Source organism: Nicotiana sylvestris, chromosome 4, assembly GCF_000393655.2.
Source record: "Nicotiana sylvestris chromosome 4, ASM39365v2, whole genome shotgun sequence".
NCBI classification, from domain to species: Eukaryota; Viridiplantae; Streptophyta; class Magnoliopsida; order Solanales; family Solanaceae; genus Nicotiana; species Nicotiana sylvestris.
In genome coordinates, this window is record NC_091060.1 from 14,208,920 (window position 1) to 14,226,272 (window position 17,353).

General features: G+C 34.0%; 2 protein-coding genes and 1 non-coding gene across 4 annotated transcripts; 1 reads left to right on the top strand and 2 right to left on the bottom strand.

The window, feature by feature from the left end:
* Positions 1 to 1,803: 1,803 nt before the first annotated feature.
* On the bottom strand, positions 1,804 to 7,654 carry LOC104244588 (protein CHLOROPLAST J-LIKE DOMAIN 1, chloroplastic). Of its 2 annotated transcripts, none has more exons than XM_009800043.2 (10): positions 7,464 to 7,654; positions 6,284 to 6,395; positions 6,075 to 6,179; positions 5,889 to 5,966; positions 5,452 to 5,507; positions 4,976 to 5,033; positions 4,516 to 4,638; positions 4,253 to 4,348; positions 3,061 to 3,132; positions 1,804 to 2,150 (listed from the first exon to the last, which is right to left on the bottom strand). In XM_009800043.2, exons 1-10 carry the CDS (start codon positions 7,574 to 7,576, stop codon positions 2,088 to 2,090), a joined length of 876 nt encoding a protein of 291 aa, XP_009798345.1. In that variant the 5' UTR covers positions 7,577 to 7,654; the 3' UTR covers positions 1,804 to 2,087. The 2 variants fall into 2 exon arrangements, with proteins under 2 accessions (XP_009798345.1, XP_009798346.1); XM_009800044.2 differs by having other exon boundaries at positions 6,284 to 6,380; positions 7,464 to 7,653.
* Positions 7,655 to 7,745: 91 nt separating this feature from the next.
* Positions 7,746 to 7,818, top strand: TRNAR-CCG (transfer RNA arginine (anticodon CCG)). The gene has a single exon. It is a non-coding gene; the product is annotated as a tRNA-Arg (tRNA).
* A 649-nt stretch (positions 7,819 to 8,467) lies between these two features.
* LOC104244591 (cucurbitadienol 11-hydroxylase-like) lies at positions 8,468 to 16,634 on the bottom strand. The gene is made up of 11 exons (XM_009800046.2): positions 16,250 to 16,634; positions 15,845 to 16,091; positions 12,956 to 13,090; positions 11,885 to 12,194; positions 11,075 to 11,224; positions 10,560 to 10,814; positions 10,384 to 10,473; positions 9,903 to 9,981; positions 9,702 to 9,808; positions 9,017 to 9,144; positions 8,468 to 8,561 (listed from the first exon to the last, which is right to left on the bottom strand). The coding sequence occupies exons 1-11, from the start codon at positions 16,632 to 16,634 to the stop codon at positions 8,468 to 8,470; spliced, it is 1,980 nt and encodes a 659-aa protein (XP_009798348.2).
* Positions 16,635 to 17,353: the final 719 nt, after the last annotated feature.

The following is a 17,353-nucleotide window of genomic DNA, read 5'->3' on the forward strand; positions in this document are numbered from 1 at the left end:
AACTGGATAGAAATAATGTAAGAAAGTTGTAGATAAGTTGTATAATATTTAATTAGTTGTACGAATTTCGTTTTTACTATGTATAAATCAGATATAAAATATACAAAAGACATATTGTATAAAATTTGTATTTAAGTGGTGTGATATTGTAGTTGTATATAACTGGGTAAAAATAATATATAAAAGTTGTAGATAAATTGTAGATAAGTTGTATAAAATATAATTAGATGTATGAAATTTATTTTTACTATGTATAAATTAGATACAAAATATACAAAAGACATATTGTATAAAATTTATATTTAAGTAGTATGATATTGTGATTGTATATAACTAGGTAAAAATAATATTTGAAAGTTGTAATTATATATCAATTGATAGATGCTCTGTAATGGCTAAAAGTAATGCGTCGTAACTTACTCCGAGTTTATCACAATATTGTTGACATTGAAATTAATATATGGACCACTACTATCCCAATTTCACCCTCATATTTGCACATCATTGAAAAAAATAGAAGTTGGCGGAATACATGTGACGTCTCAACCTCTCTAATATATTTCCTATTGATCTTTGAAGTCGATGCCATTAATTAAAGACAAAATAGGAATGGCATTACTTGGTGTGGGTCTAATCTTTTTCCAAGGTTATAACTTAAAGGAGAAGCAATTAGGCGTCGAAGAAGGAAAGAAAGAGGAACCAAAAAGATTTGTTGTGTGGGTGGAAGATCCGGAGAGAAAAGGGGAAAGAGGAGAGAAAAAAAGAAAAATGTATAGCTAAATCCCTTAATTGTAGGCACTAATAATGGACTGTGAGCCTTTTAAGGTGGAATGTATATATTTTGTAAACAAAACTTGTTTAGGTCGGATAATTAACTAAACATGGACATTTTTGGTAATAAAGTTTCCGATAATGTATATGTATGTAAAAATCTCTATCCAAATCGAATGATGGATCCACAAAAGAATATCGGGGTATTATCACTTTTAGTCCGCCCCATAAACCATTTACATTCAGTAGCTGTAAAAGTGTATAATTTTTGTATATAACATACATAATGTATATATATACAAAAAATATTAAAAAATATATATACATTTTTCCGACTACTATTTTGAGAGCGACTATGCAATGTCATTTTTCCAAAAATATCTCAGAAAAAACGAATAAGATAAAAGTTCGAGTGCTAAAGCATGTGTCAATTACTCGAGTCACAATTTAAGAAGTGCAACAATTAAAGCAGTAGGGATTTATTCACAAATGAAAATCTATAACTTCATAATACTTTTTTGATTGTGTTTCCGCTATACGCTATACAACTCGCATATATTTTTAGTTGCCTTAAATGAGACAATGATAGAATGAAATTTACAATTGTTGAAATAATTCTGTAAACTATTAACTTGGTGTTTTTTTTTATTCTTTCCTCTCATTCATCTAATCTTAATTTTAACTTGTTCTTAATATATACTCTATCGAACAATATCGACAAGAACCAAACTTTTAAATGATGTACATTGATTGTATAATTAAGGATAATGCACCAAAATTAGTGTTACTCATTTCATTTGTTGTTGCTAACATGAGAATTCAGATCTTTTCAATATTGTATTGAAGTTCGATATTTGTAGATAACAAGTGAGAATCCTAATAACAATAGTTTTCTCATTTGACATTTTAAAAATAAATATAAAAAATTTACCGAACTGAGATGATTGAAATATAAAAAGTTTAATTTTGGTTAAATACATAATAGAATAATTGAAATGCTAGCATGTAAAATTCTTGAAATAACCATCCGTCTGCAGAATCAAAGGCAAATTCCAGTATCCCTTGAGCCATGTGATGCATTTTGGAGATAAAGTTAAGAAGTCAGAAGTAAAGAAGAAGAAAGATGATGGACCTAAAATCCTCAAAACTAGTTCGTTCTTACAACTGCCGGTTGGTTCTCTTCAATGATGAGTACCAAATGTACATATTAGTAACTCCTATAGACAAAACAGACAAATTTCTGAAACAAATAGAATTACAAAATCTGACAGCTAACTCAAGGCAACTGTATCTCTTCGACAAGTGTAGAAGGTGGACTATCTGTAGTAAGATGCCATGATGTGAAGCACGACGGCTGTAAATCCAGTTACAAGCAATTCCTGCGCGTGCAAAAAATTCAATACCATAAGTAAAGAGGTTATAATCGTGTTATGGATGTATGCCTGCTTTTTATTGTTTTCCAAGTCGTGTAGAGTGGAGATACAGAAGACCTTATGTACCATCTGAACATATTAACATTATAACACTAGCACAAGTATAAAGAAGCGCGCACCAGAATACACAATGAAAGCATGTGCAAGAGGGCAAAACACAGAGGCGGACTCAGAATTTAAGCTCTATGGCTTCAACCTTTAATGTTCTTGCCATTGAACCCATTGTACTTTTAAAATTATGGGTTCAGACCTACTATATGTTGCAATTTAAGTGAATTTCTCCACATCAATTTAAGCTCCGCATTGAAGGTACTGGGTTCATGAACCTAGCAGCACAACTCTCCATCCGCCCCCGGCAAAACATATCCTTAGCCTTCTAGTCGGTGCAAGGTGACCAAATGAGTCATTTGCCAAAAAGACTAAATTAACAGAAAAAACAACAGAGAAGGTTTTGGTTTGGTAAGATGTTCACTAGGAATATGTTTTTGGTGCTTCTACAGGCTACAGTTGGACCTTAAGAAAGAATGGATGGCTAATGGAAAACATAAGTTATGGCGATCTGCGACTAAGTTCAAATCGACCTCTTCTTACCACATGGAGATTTGAGTACTGAGCTTTCTTATTTGACCTAGCCTGAATTCATTTAGACAAACTAATCCAAACCGAAAGCATTTTTTCTTTAGCTATTCATAGGATGAAGAAATGTCATTAACTATTCAGTGATTTTTCACTCATAACTGCAGCAAAAAGATGATTCTTAAGATAAATAAAACATCATCATCATATCTATCATATGCGAAGCCATTTGTTCGTGCAGCAATGGTACAGCTTACGGTGGAGGTAGATCTTCCCTTACCTGATTGTTGTACAGAAAGACAGGTATGAAACCATTAGCATACTCGATCAGGTTTAGCAGACCAGTATATCCCTGCAACGGATGAATGGCCCAATTGTAATAAAGGAATTTGATATAGACAGGAGATAAATATGTGATATATTCCAAGATGAGAGATGATTCAGAAAGCAAAAGGCAGGTTCTTTCAGAATGAGTTTTTGGATAGACTGACAATTTTTTGTACATGCACTTGTTATATTACCAACACTGCCATTTCTCATTCGTGAATCAGTTAATATCTGCTTAAGTGTTCAGAGATAAGCAAGACTTACAACTTGAGCAATCTTGGATACAGTGAAGAAGGTTTATCCCCAAAGCTATCACCGAAATGTTTATTCGTGATAACCTTTTTGTTTTACACTTCCTATTTCATCAAGTTAACAGTTAGTTTTCAAATACCATTTGAGCATTATTTGTCAAACTTCTGATAGCTACTTCTACTGCCTAGTAGTTTAGAAGATGCAAAGGATGGGAGCCAAAACTAGTGTGTGGAAGAAAAACTTGTCAATATTCAGAAGAAGCAAAATTGCTTGGAGTGGAAAACAAGTTCGACATCGAGGTGTCTGAAAAAAATGTGTTTATCTCCTAACACACAAAATCACCTATCGTTTCCCTTGTCGAAGGAAAAAATACCTAGTGTTTGAATTAGCAGAAAATAACAGATCTAGTAAGCGGAGCAAGAATTGAATAGCTCCTCGGCATTGGACAAACCACAAAGATTTGTATGCTTACCGAAATTTCTTAAAAGAAATAGCAAGAACAATGCCATTTGAATATTTCTGAGCGTTGATTAAACAAGAGTGGTCTGGAGCAACATAGAATCAAAATAACTTGGGAAAATAAGGGTGGATGCACAAGTAAGGCTTTCTTGTGACCACATGGTAAAAGATCATATGTACTAGGATAACTTGGAAATCCATTGTGTCAAAACAAATCAGGTCCTAATCCTGAACTTCTCCACAAGATACAACACCAATTAAGATGCTATTGATGACAACAAGAGAGTGTAAGGCAGGACAGAACATGGAGCTGAAATTTTGAACTTTCATCTTCATATACATGCTGAGGACGAACAATTGCTGTCGGAAGTTCATCTATAAACACCATAATTAATTGGACAGTCACTAAATATTACTCTGACAGAAAAACCTACCAAGGATGCAAGGGCTATACAACCAAAAACCAATGCAAGAGAACGAAGCAGCCTTTTCCCCATCCTCAACATCCGTCCTTCATCTTCGCCCTCCTCCTGAAGAAACCCAGTTAAAAAATGAATGCACTTGAAAGAAATACTAATCTTCACATTACTGAGGGACATGTTAGGAGGTTCACTGGCACTCATGCTAAGGGAAAGAGACAACAATGACTATTTTATGTATACTTAAAGTAAACTTGATAGAAGAAAAGTTTACTTACTGTAAAAGTGGGAGATGGAGGCTCAAATGCTTTTAATTTCTCAAATATTCTATATACAAAGACGAAGGCCAGAAACTGTAAAGGCTTCCACTCAGCATTCCGCTTTATAAAAACCCAAGCTATCTGCAAAAAAGTAATACATAAAACAACATAGTACCATTAAGAGCGTGAGGATCAATATTTCATTAAATCAAGGATGCAAACTGCATTTACGGAGAGTGGTGATAGTACTATTAAGCTCTCAATAGATTGTTATTTTCAAGTCAACCATATCTATTCTGGTATTTTGAAAAGAAAATACTTCCAATTTTAGTAATTTTCACATAATTTTCTGAATTCTCCAAATTACACTTCCAAACGAATCCACGATTTTACTCCAAACTTCTGTGAATTAGCATCCTGAAAATCCGACATGATAACCACATTGAGATGGAGGCATGAATATTCTACTAGTACTTACAAATACAGCTGAAATTGCCAAGTTGATTTTCATATCTTTGTCATCAGATTTGGTGAACCTGAAAGCATATCAATGATAAAGTTCAACAAAACAATAAGAATTATACCTAAAGAGGGTAAAATAAATCACATAATCTGCTGCATAAGATTTCGTACAGGTAAATATGAAGAAAGATGTTTCAAGGGACAAGGACCGGAAGGAGAAGAGAAACTTAGAACATACTGAAATGTTTGCATACTAATAGCTTTCGTTGAATCAGTAAGGCATTTAGCTATATGTGTGATAAAGATGCTAATGCCTTTACGTGTTAATATCACATCAGCCTACTAACTTCCCCAACTAACTTCAGCAAGTGGAATCTATACTCTTTGTTAAATCTTTAAAAATAAGTACCAATTACGTATAGTCACAAGCAAGAAGAGTATATCTAATTTCGGAGAGCTGTTATAATGAAGCATTATTGGCAAAATACCTACCGTGGACCCCATGGAACAATAGGCTGCTTATCAGCATATCGTATCTCTTTAGATACCTGAATTAAAATTGACAAACTTAAAACCGAAATCAGTATCTGTACCTAAACGAAGCTAAACAGCTAGAGTTTAGACAGATAAAACATCATAAATGCAAGTGTATATATAACCCTTGCAAATTCAGGGATAGAAGAGATAGCTAGTTTCACATAGTAAAAGGAGGGGAAAAGTTGTCACAATACAAAAGAAAAATGAAGAATTGACTATATGGATCTTAATCAAGCATGAATTCCCTGAAAAAAACTATTCACCCATTATATTACATAAACGGAGAAGACAAAAATAATACAAAACGAAAGAGTGACAAAATGTTGCCAGAACAACATACTACTACTAGTACTACTACTAAGATATCAGCTTACATTAAAATAAAAGAATACCTTAAACGAGCCAAATGTGACACCCTTCTTTCTTTTCGTTAACTGTGACATCATGATTGTGTCATAAGCCTTCTCCAACTGAAAACAACAATTTTGCAAAGCTTACTTGGAGTGTTCACTCCTAACAACAATCACACATGGGCAGAATGAAAGCAAGTACGACAGAGATTGCCGAGCATAAACTACCTGAGCAAGAGCTGCTTCATCACCCCTCCGCTCGGCATCCTTCCGTCTTCTTGCATATGCTGCCTTAACCATGTCAAATCCCTCAATAGGGCTTACACCCAGAACCTGTATAAGAACAGGTTAGCACAAAGGACCACAGATGCAAACAACTCACTAAGAGTTGAACTTCAAGAAGATATCTGGGTCCAAATGAGATAACTGCAAATTACCTCATAAGGATTTGAGTCGTCGCTGGAACTAGAGCTTCCAGCAGCTGAAGCGGCAGCACAGACCATCCTTTTACCCAGTCGAGATTTTATGGAAAACCTGATGGATTCATGTCTGATTACACAGTCAATTGCTAAAGGACAACATGCAATCATAATCAACAACAACAAAAAATTCAGTGTAATTCTACAAGTGGGATCTAGAGAGGGTAGTGAGTACGCAACCTTACCCCTACCTTGTGCAGGTAGAGAGGTTGTTACCAATAGACCCTCGGCTCCAAGCAAGCATGCAAAATCACAACAGAATAGAGAAGAAATGCAATAGGTGTAAAAAACAGGGAAGTATTAGCAACAACAAGAAAGTAGTACAACCAAAATACAACCAACATCAAGTAGTAATCTATGTTGCTCGGACTCCCAAAAGTGTTGCCACACCCATGTCGGATCCTCCGAAAATACACTAAATTTGGAGGATCCGACACGTACCCAACAGCATTTTTGAAGAGTCCGAGTAATATAGGTAGTAATAGAATTCTAAGAATATGGAAATACAAAAAAGAATCGAAGGTTCAACTGTCTACTAGCCTTATACCCTAATCTCTCCCTCCGCACCTATCTATCAAGGGTCATGTCCTCGGTCCTCAGTAAGCTTAAGAGGCGTCATGCCCTGCCTAATCACCTTTCTCCACTACTTCTTCGGCTTACCTCTAACCCACTATCGTCAATCTCTCACACCTCCTCACTGGGGCATCATAATCAAGTAGTTAAAAGGCTGCACCTTTAATCTTCAACACTTCCCATTGCCATTTGCCAGTTTAAATCTCAGCGGAAGCAAAAACGCAATATCTGTTGACATGGCGTGTTCTTCAGCATATGAATAGTCTGTATCCATTCCTTTCTCAATTATGATAATATAAAAATTTCCACTTTCGTGAGTTCAACTGGGATACTAATAAAGAACCGTTTTTTATTAATCCTATTTCTTATCCTATCAAACTTTTTCGCAAAAGCCAACTGAAGCAACTAAAATACAAAAGAACAGATATGAATTGCTAATAATTCATTATTACAAACTACACATAACAACACAATGTGATTACAATTTACAACACCGAGTAAGGAAATAAAGGAGGATATATGATGGAATTTGAAAAAATTTCACTATTGAGTTTTTAAAAATTACCTGAGGAAAGAAAATGATAAATTTGAAGGTGGAACAGAACCATTTTTGGGTGGAGAAATTAGAGAAGTAGTATGGGGAAATTGAACAGAGTTTGATGATATTGTCAGCACCATTTTTGAGCTATTAGCTCTTTCTTTACTCCCTCGTTATCACAGAGGCCTAGGGTTTTCTGAGTTTTGTCAAAAACCTTAGCAGGAAGCTGTTGGTTTACCTGTTACGTTGTTGATCAGCCTGTATCTTTTTACAATAAATAAGAAATCTACGATCCGTTTCCATCAATGGGTTCGCGTGGCCTAATGGATAAGGCGCTCGCCTCCGGAGCGGGAGATTGTGGGTTCGAGTCCCACCGTGAACGGAACGAACGCCGAAATTTTATTATGGATATAAGTTGCTTCCTTTTTTGTTTTCCTTTCTCTTTGGTATTCTTTAGAATTTTTTTGGGTATTAACTACTAGCATATCAAAGATGGAGGCATTGGGAATACATGTAATCTAGATCCACCAAGGCGTGTGGTGGATGGACGAAATCCCTCCATAAGGAGCGGTTTCCCTTTTAATGGATCTTACATGACACAAATTTGAATTAATCGGGCTAGTAATTCTAATACTAAATGATTAAACAAATAAAGTAATTCTCGATATTCGAAAATATTTGACGTTTGAAATAAAGCACAAATAGAGAAGATTTACGACCAGTCAAATACTAAAGAAGCAAAATATATATACCTAAAGTCAATATATTAATTCTTTATGAAACACGGTGTAATTATTCATTAACCATATATTTAGTACACTACAAACAAAAAAGAGAATCGCTAATGGAATTTTTCAAGATATCAGCTAGACACATCAGGAAAATATTTTATTCGCATAATTTACTTAATTTAGATTAAAACAAACAAAAAAGTGAATCACAAATGGGATTTTGCAGTAAACTGAATGACAAACATTATTTGACAAGAATTGAACATGACATGATAAATGTTAATGATAATGATATTTTTTTTATTGGTTCTTCTGAGAAATCTTGAAGTGAAATCCATCTGGGAACCTTATAATTGGTGCTCGAATAATTGTGCCTCCTTTTACCATTGTCCATCTGCAAAGTTCATGTTCAACAAGACAAAACACTGTGAATTTATGTTGATCACTTCTTAGCACAATAAGAAATTAATATAAAAAGCCGTTTAAATTATATGCACTGACATTAAATAATATTCACAGTCAGATTATTTTCATAATATTATTACTAGTAAATCTCTATGATAAGTATTCATTGATAATCTAGTAAAAATGGTATGAATATATTATCATATGTTTTCTACATTGCTAGTGTAATTTTCTTTTTTACATTATTAGTGTATATAACTTAAATTTCATAAGTTAGTGTAAAAAGACCGGTGCATAAAACATCCCGCTATCACATAGGATCCGGGGAAGAGCCGCACTTCAAGAGAGTATGATGCAAGTAGCCTACTCTGATGCAAACATTGATTCCACGTCATAAGCCAGTATATATAACTTACATTCATAAGAAAAAATATGATTAAGTACCTATATTTAGTGACTAAGACATGTAGGAAAGTGGCTAAAAAGACCCTGCTGTATTCTGCACCAGCACATTGCTTCATTCCAGACCCAAATGGCATGAAATTCTTAGCTGCACAACTTGGTTGGATTTCCTTTGTTACAAAAATAGACAAATTTCATTAGGCAGTTAATTTAATTGACCAATTCATAATTTTGCTAGTAGCTAAATAACTACTACTTATATGTTTTTATTCCTTCTGGGGATGGTAATTTGAGCACAAACATATTTGACCCGTCCAATCCGCTCAAAGTTGGGCTGGTCATTGACCCGCCCATTTGTTGAACTCGGTTCATCTTAACCCAACTCATTTCAACCTATCTAAAGTTGGGATGATTTTTAGTCCAAATTGATTCATGAATAACTTTACTAAAATATCTTTAAAATAATTCTTTTTTTGTTTGGTATGTTATATATGACCATAAAAATAAAAATAAATCTTATTTGATAATTAAGCATTCATAAGAAAATAATACAAATTAATTACAGCTTGGTAAGAGTTGGACGGGTTGGGCTATGATCCAAATTTTAGCCCAATTTGATCCAGCCCAAATTACTTTTGGGCAAGTCAAATACACCATCCATTTATTAACTCAACCCATTTTAACCGTCCAAATTCAGCTCAACCCACCCATTTGACAACTCTAATACCTTCCAACGCCATGGATTGAATGAAAGTGGATCCTCAAATTGGTCTGAATTCAAGTGAAGAGCAGCAGTTGCAATCATAATTACCCAACCTGCTGGTATTGTATACCCTAAAATCACAAAGAAACAAAGAAGAAAATAAATCCATTTTCCAATTTTTGCTTCAACAAATGTGGTTTAGACTTTAATTTTTTTTTTCCATACCATTAACTGGAATATCCTTAAGGGTTCGACGGAATAGTCCAGGTGCAATATTTCCTAGCCTCAGGACTTCATTAATTACCTGTAGTTTATATACATATGATGGAAAAAAAAAAGATTAACCTTATTATAATTACCTGAATGTTGGTTTATGTCAAATTAAAGTAGTAGGAATCCTATCCTGTTACAGATTTAATTTATATCGACTGAGAACTCTATATAATCAATGTATATTATCCATGTATACCAGCTAGAAAAATAAACATTGAATCTAATTGCTGGCTATTTGTGTAACAATCCCATAATGTAATGATAAATTTAATTTATAAACACAGTTTATCTTACTCTAAAGGTTACTTCTCTTACTTTTCAGGTTAACCATTTCACCCATTATGATCATATACCTGTAATTTCTTGATAGTATAAATTTTTTACCGTCAGTATATATAAGTTAAACACGTATTTTTATAAGAGTAGAAGAGACCTGAAGTGTAAAGGTCATGGATTTATAGTCATTCCAAGTGAGAGGATCATCCAAATTCTCTTTATTCTTCAAAATTGAGTCATGCTCAGCCTGGATTAAGTATAACATATGGTTAATTAATACGCTAATATATTATATATGAAGTAAATAATTAGACAAGATTATAAGATACTGACTATTAATTCCTCCAAGACATCAGTATGTTCAGCAAGCAACTTGAAACATAAAGCCAATGTAGTTGAAATGGAATCAGAGGTAACAAATAACAAACCAAACATCATCTGTACTATATAATCCTCTGTTAAAAATTTCTGAGAATCCATGTCTCTGAGTAGATGATCAACCAAGTCTTCTTCTTCGCGTTTTTCTGCTGATGAACTGAGCCTCTTTGTTAGAACATCTCTCATTGTTTCGCGCACTTTCTTATGAATCTGCATTAATGTTTGAGAAAATGACACCGCTCTCAAAATAATAGCCGAAAAATGTATTTTTTTGTATATATTTTTTATGTATATATATACACACATATATATTATGTATGTTATATATACAAACTTTATATACTTTTTCGGTTACCGAATGTAAATAGTTTCTAGCGCGAGCTAAAAGTGAAAAGAACCCCTTTTTTTTCTTTGTCAAATTTCAGAGTTGATATATATATATATCAGGTAGAAGGTTTGATATTGGATACCTGCAAACATTTATGATGAGAAGTTCCAGGAAGATTAATTGGGAAAGACATTAGTCCTTCAACCAAGTCCCTGAACATGTAACTAATATTGAATGGTGCATTATCAAGATCACCACTAAATATTTGCTTTGCAGCAAAATCAACTGTCACCTGCCATTTATCAACCAAAAAAAAAATGTAAATAACAATATTTATGTAAAAATTTCAAAAAGCCAATAACTACTGTGTGTTTATCCTTTATTGCAGATAACAAACAATTAGTATTCTGTTAATAATGTACAACAATTTCAAAGTTTAAGTTTTATGTACTAACGTTTTATACAATCAGGTTACTTAAAAGTTAATTGCAGGTAATTCTATTTAGTGGGATTTTGGACATAAGAATTGTGAAATTTCGAAAAAAAGTAAAAAAGAAAAAATTCAAGTGAAAATGGTATTTGAATACTAGAGTTGTGTTTGGATGTGAAGACAATTTGGAGCTGCTTTTGAAGTGAAAATTTTGAAGGAGTTTTGGAGATTTTAAAATTCCAAAAATTTCGAAATTCTACTTCAACTAAAATTTAAAATTTTCATGGCCAAACATTGATTCAGAAAAAAAAAAAAAAGTTTCCGATAAAAGTGATTTTTTTATGGCCAAACGGGCCCTTAGTAACATTGATTGATATTAGAATAAGAAGGTAGTTAACATGCTATAACATGTTAAATTACACTGATAACGTTAAAAATTAATTATATCGTCAGTATATATAACTTAAACCTTAAAAAAATTAAGTAGAATATATATGCAAGTAGTGACTGGAATTTACTTACTTTAATGGCTGCACTTTTTACTTCAAGAGACTCATGATTTGACCAACTAGAAAGAGTAGATTTTATAAATTCTTCCATTTGAGGAAGTAATTTCTCCTTAATGGCCTCAACACCAAAATGATTTAGAGTCAAATGTCTAGTATATTTTCTTGAAGAATGAGTATTTTGTTCAAATACTTCAGCAAAAGTATCCAAAGACCAAGTCTCAACCAATTTTCCATCTTGCCTAAGAATAAAACTGTTGAATTCAGGATTTGCACTTATAATCACAGGCCTCCCTGCCACATTTGTTTTAAATATATGTCCATATCTGAAATTTGTAGAAATGAATCATGTTGATGTTATGAACAAATTTTATTACAATATAAGTTCAACTATTATATGAAAAATCATGTCTGAAATTAATCAAATAATAATTAACTTCTATACATAACAATGTCAAGGAATATAACCACGAAAAGTTAAATCAGATAACCTATTATAACAGGTTAAATTACGCTATCTAAAATAGAGGAGAACAAATGCAATGGAAGCCATCCAATAGTAATTCTAGGGAGCATGATATACTAGTCTTCACCACCAGTGGCGGATCTAATAATGGGGTCGTTAGTTCCTATGTTGCTCGAACTCTTTAAAAATGTTGCTGAGTGCATATCGGATCCTCCAAAAATAATGCATTTCAAGAGGATCTAACAGGGACGCGACAATATTTATGGATAGTCTGAGCAATATAAGTTAGTTCTGCAGATTCCATTATATATATATATATATATATATATATATATATATATATATATTAATCAAACTCTATATATATGTGTGTGGAACATAAGTATAAATGAAATTATGAATACACTTCATAACACAATCTTTCAATTCAGAACTAACAACATCTAAAGAATTAACCGAAATAGCCGCACACCTAAGCTTTTAAACTAAAAATAGCCGGTGGATATATAATATATGCATAATTTATGTATTATATGTATATAATTATGTATATTCAATGTATAATCTATGGATATGACTAGAAAAAATAAACAAAGGCGGCTATTTATGTAAAGATTTTACCTTTTAATTCTATTTTTCAAGAATGGAGGAAGGTCCAAGGAGTGACTAGGAAGGATCAACTGAAGAGTTTCTCCAATAAGAGGGAAACCCATAGAACCTGGAGGAAGAACTCCATTGCATTTTGGATTTCTCCATCTATAAATCCATTGAGTAACATAAATAGTAAGCAATGTTACCACAAAATACCCAACTCCCAATACATTTATCTTTCTTATTTCTTCTAGAGATGTGGTGACCAAAGTCGTCATCACCGTAAAATTCTACTGTAGTGGACTTGAATCTATTTAAAGAACAAGAAACAAAAAGAGATAGAAATGAAATTTACTATCTAAACAATCTTGTATATTGCAATATATAGGCCATGGGGTGCTCTAGAGTTACTTCTTAACAGCATCTAAAGAGAAGTTTTATTGGCGATTACTCCATAGATTTAATAAAATAATTGTTGTTATTTTGACTAGAAGGGGAAAAAACAGTTTGGAGCATTTAGACAGGCAGAAAACGACATTTACCCGGATCAAACTTGTTTTTTTAATTTTATTTTAGTTTTACTCTTCTAATAATCTTGTTCCTTAGTTCATATACTCTGGAAAATTAGTTTGTCATCATACATGTTTTGAAAGGCTCTATATCACTATTGGAGGCGGATCAAGATTTTAAATTCCATAATTTTATATTTAAGTTTTATTATTGAATTCGTTACATATTTAAATTATGGATTCATAATTTAATATTTGCTCTAATTTTGGTAAATCCTTTTACATATATTTACTTTGTATAAAAAATAATCGGCTATTTGGAAAAGGCTCCATCCGCTTCGGCATTCACTAGCCAAGCATTGTTACAAGGTTAGGCATAAGATCATTAAACATAGAAGAAAAAAAAGAGTAAATAGTTTAAAGGTGTAAGGGTGTGGATGAGAAAAAAAAACTAGAAAAATGGTGAATAGGAAGGAAAACCTTCGAGCAACGGTAAAATTGCCTCCGTGTGATCTATAGGTCATGGCAGTTCGAACTGTGGAATCAGCTACTTGATGCTTGCATTAAGGTAGGGTACTTACATCACACTTCTAGGGGTACAGTCCTTCTCCGGACACTGCGTGAAAGCGGGATACTTCGTGCACGGGCATCCCATCAGGGAGTGGATAAGAAACAGTGAAATTTGGTATTTTTACGACTTGGGAGCTAGCCTTTCTGGTACAACTTATACTAATAGTCATTGATTCACCGACTCGAATTATTACATGTCTACACTTTGAATCAAAATAATAGAATTATTACACACAGCCTATAGCCGTTTCTTTTTGGTAATTAAAGATGCCATTTTTATTATCAAATGAAAGAATTACAGCTCAAGAGAAAACAGAACTGCTTAAAGATTGGATATGCATCCCCAACCTTAGTGAAAAACAAGCTAACTACATCTATATTGCACGGAATTTCCAAAATGTTGCCACACCCGTGTCGGATCTTACAAAAATACACTACTTTTTAAGGATCGGACACACACCCGGTGACATTTTCGGAGAGTCCGGACAACATAGATCTACACTATACTAAGCTCAACTTCCACACTCAGATCAAAACTCATCATATTCTACCAGAACTAGCCAACTGTTAAGGGATAATAGTTCAGCGCTCCAAGTCTTGTAGCTAATCTGGACTTACATACATCCACAAAACAGCTCCTGGATGATCAGTTTAGTGATCTCTCATGTTACTTCCAGCATTCTTAAATTCAATATACCAGAAAACCAAGTATTTCTAATAGTATTACCACAGCAAGTTCCTATGCAAATTCAGCTTTTGCAATTTTATGACAATTTATACTTGACTGAAAGAGATGTACCCCTCGTTCTCTCTAACCAGTAATTGCATTTTCTTTTCGTAAATCGTGAGAAATGAGTATAATTGTGTAAGTGCAGAATACACATTTCCACACCTGAGTTTAATCTGGAATTTTCCAGCAGATGAATAAGAAGGGAATAAGATTACACAAACAACCATCAGCCACATAAATACTTTTGTAGTGTCCATGACAGGTTGCCTTGGAAAGTAGAGTTGCAGAGTGACAAAAAGTAAACATGAAACAATCTGGAAATCAAAGTGATGCTGAAGTAAAAGGGTCACCAGGTTCTCAAATTTTACAAACAGAGTTAATTAGGAAAGCAGCATTTTAAATACGTACTGGTTAGGATTGATAGAATTGGTGTGAATGATTCAATAAAAGAGACTCTTGTATGGAAAACTTGAGACTACAGAAGCTGTAGACAAAACAACCTCTTCTTCCTCCCTAATGAAGATATTAGTTGAGCTCAAAAGTTAATTACCACCTTGTTACAATCCGGGAGCATATCCTTCTACAATGATATGAAATGTTCAATTTTCCCCCCTTTAACAGAAGTATTAGGGAACAAAAGTTGAACAACTAAGCTGAAAATCTGAATTTGAAAATTGACGAGGAGGATGTGCATAAGTACGTTAAGTCAAAGAAAAACAACCCCTCGCTTGATTTTGACACGCAAGCGCCCCACCCTGCTAATACAATAACATGCTGTTTTATTTCCACTCTTTTGGATTTGACAACATAACATCTACTAGTGAAACTTGGGAAAAAAGAAGAAGCTAAACATTGATGGTAGTTTGTTTTGCGAGGTATATTGGTCTAAAACAGATTGTATAATCACACGATGACTGACATTCATTTTGTTAGTGAAACTCACAATGAATGCTAACTAGCTTTTTCTATGGATCCAGTCTACTTCATGATCAAAAAGACTAGAGAACTAACTGGAGAAAGACCAAAGCTTGAATAGACCTGTGACTAATTAAACTATGATAGTTCAAAAATAATCTGTTGGTGAGTTGTTAAGTCAGCAGAAGCAACAACCTTGAAACCATCCCGTGGAACAGAAGATGCTGGAGAAGGTTGCCAAGAAAGTTGATTTCCTTGCCAATTATAATTCCACCAGCACCTTCCACTATAGGAACTAACCCAAGAAGACCATAGGGCTCAACAGCACAATCAACGACGACTTGCAACATACCAGCAGCCAATTCAGAGTAAGCAATACAGTTGCCGTTGAAAAAAGTTTCTCCAATCTTGTACGCGAGCCTATTGTAGGCATATTTGGCATCTTCATTGTAACCAGGATCATTAATATCAGTGTATGCTTGTTCGAGGTGCTCACATGCTCGTGTCCTAACAATATCTCCGTTCCTAGTAGTCTTGCCCCTCCTCCCAATGGTTTTGATCGTGCAACAGGATTATTGATGCATCCAATGACGGGTTTGCCATTGTGAACAACAGCTATCGACGTGCCAAAAGTAGGCAAGAGTCCATCCACTACTCCATTAACCGGATCCAAAACCCAAACAAACTCGGGAATTGTTGGTCCACTGCAATTGTTCCATCCAGTTTGTTTCCCATACACAGCATGATCGGGTAAGTCTTTTAAGATAAGTGAGATCATAGCCTTCTCTGCTTCAGCCGCGATGCTCGTCTTAGCATTGGAGACGTTGAAGACATTGCCCCGAGCCAAATAATGCTTCAGGATGATTACTCCTGCAGCATCAACAGTCTTGTTGGCAATGTCAGCAAGACAATCGAGTTCAGTGTCACTAAGGGGAAAGGTTTCTTCCTTCCTTGACGTTACAGAATCACTTGAACCTGCTAACATGTTGCTTTTTTATCTACCCGAGAATAGACATAAATATATTAGGCTCATTGATTAAACGGAATCAAAACGTCCGTCAAATTAGGGCTTGAGACGTGATCCGTAGTACAAAACAGAGGAAAAAAAGTAGAATTAGCAGAGTTCACAATACGTACCAATGCAGCAAAAAGTATCGATTGGATCACCGGCGGCCGGAGGGAATTGAAGATCGCCGGCAAAGAGAAAACTATGTGACTATGTATTGAATGCTTGTATAGCTGGCGCCTTTTATATATTGGCAGAGGAACGGAGTAGTCGGCGAAATCTGCAGATAGACCAAAGGGAGGGAGAGTGAGAAGTAGGGGGGAAAAAGGAGAAAATATTACTAGCAGTACTATGTAAAGGCTAAAATATGCAACCTCTTGGGCAACTATATGGAAAGTAAAATATATACTATTTACTAAATATGTTTTTGAATTCCAAAAATATTTTGACTTATTTAATACATAGAAATCGGACCCTGTATGAATGCAGAGTGCTTTGTACATCGGGTGGTCTTTAAATTTTTTTAAATAATTATAAATTCATTATATTCGGCTTAATTTGCCTTTACCTTACTAATTATATAGGTTACTTGCTACCTCCTACTAGCATATGTATAGAGTAATATTGTCCACCAATAATTAAACTAAATTATCCACATTATTGTTCGTTTGAGAAATAAGATGTTAGAGTTCTCGAAT

Bases quoted from the DNA above. Each gene is read 5' to 3' on its own strand.
- LOC104244588 (XM_009800043.2), bottom strand. From the start codon at position 7,576: ATGGTGCTGACAATATCATCAAACTCTGTTCAATTTCCCCATACTACT. The intron at 6,396-7,463 runs GTAATTTTTAAA...CTGTGTAATCAG, and splicing joins TTATCATTTTCTTTCCTCAG to ACATGAATCCATCAGGTTTT. The intron at 6,180-6,283 runs GTAATTTGCAGT...GTTCTTATACAG, and splicing joins ACGACTCAAATCCTTATGAG to GTTCTGGGTGTAAGCCCTAT.
- LOC104244591 (XM_009800046.2), bottom strand. From the start codon at position 16,634: ATGTTAGCAGGTTCAAGTGATTCTGTAACGTCAAGGAAGGAAGAAACC. The intron at 9,982-10,383 runs GTCTCTTCTACT...TATAAACTACAG, and splicing joins CCATGACCTTTACACTTCAG to GTAATTAATGAAGTCCTGAG. The intron at 9,145-9,701 runs GTATTAGAGTTG...TTTGTAACAAAG, and splicing joins TCAATCCATGGCGTTGGAAG to GAAATCCAACCAAGTTGTGC.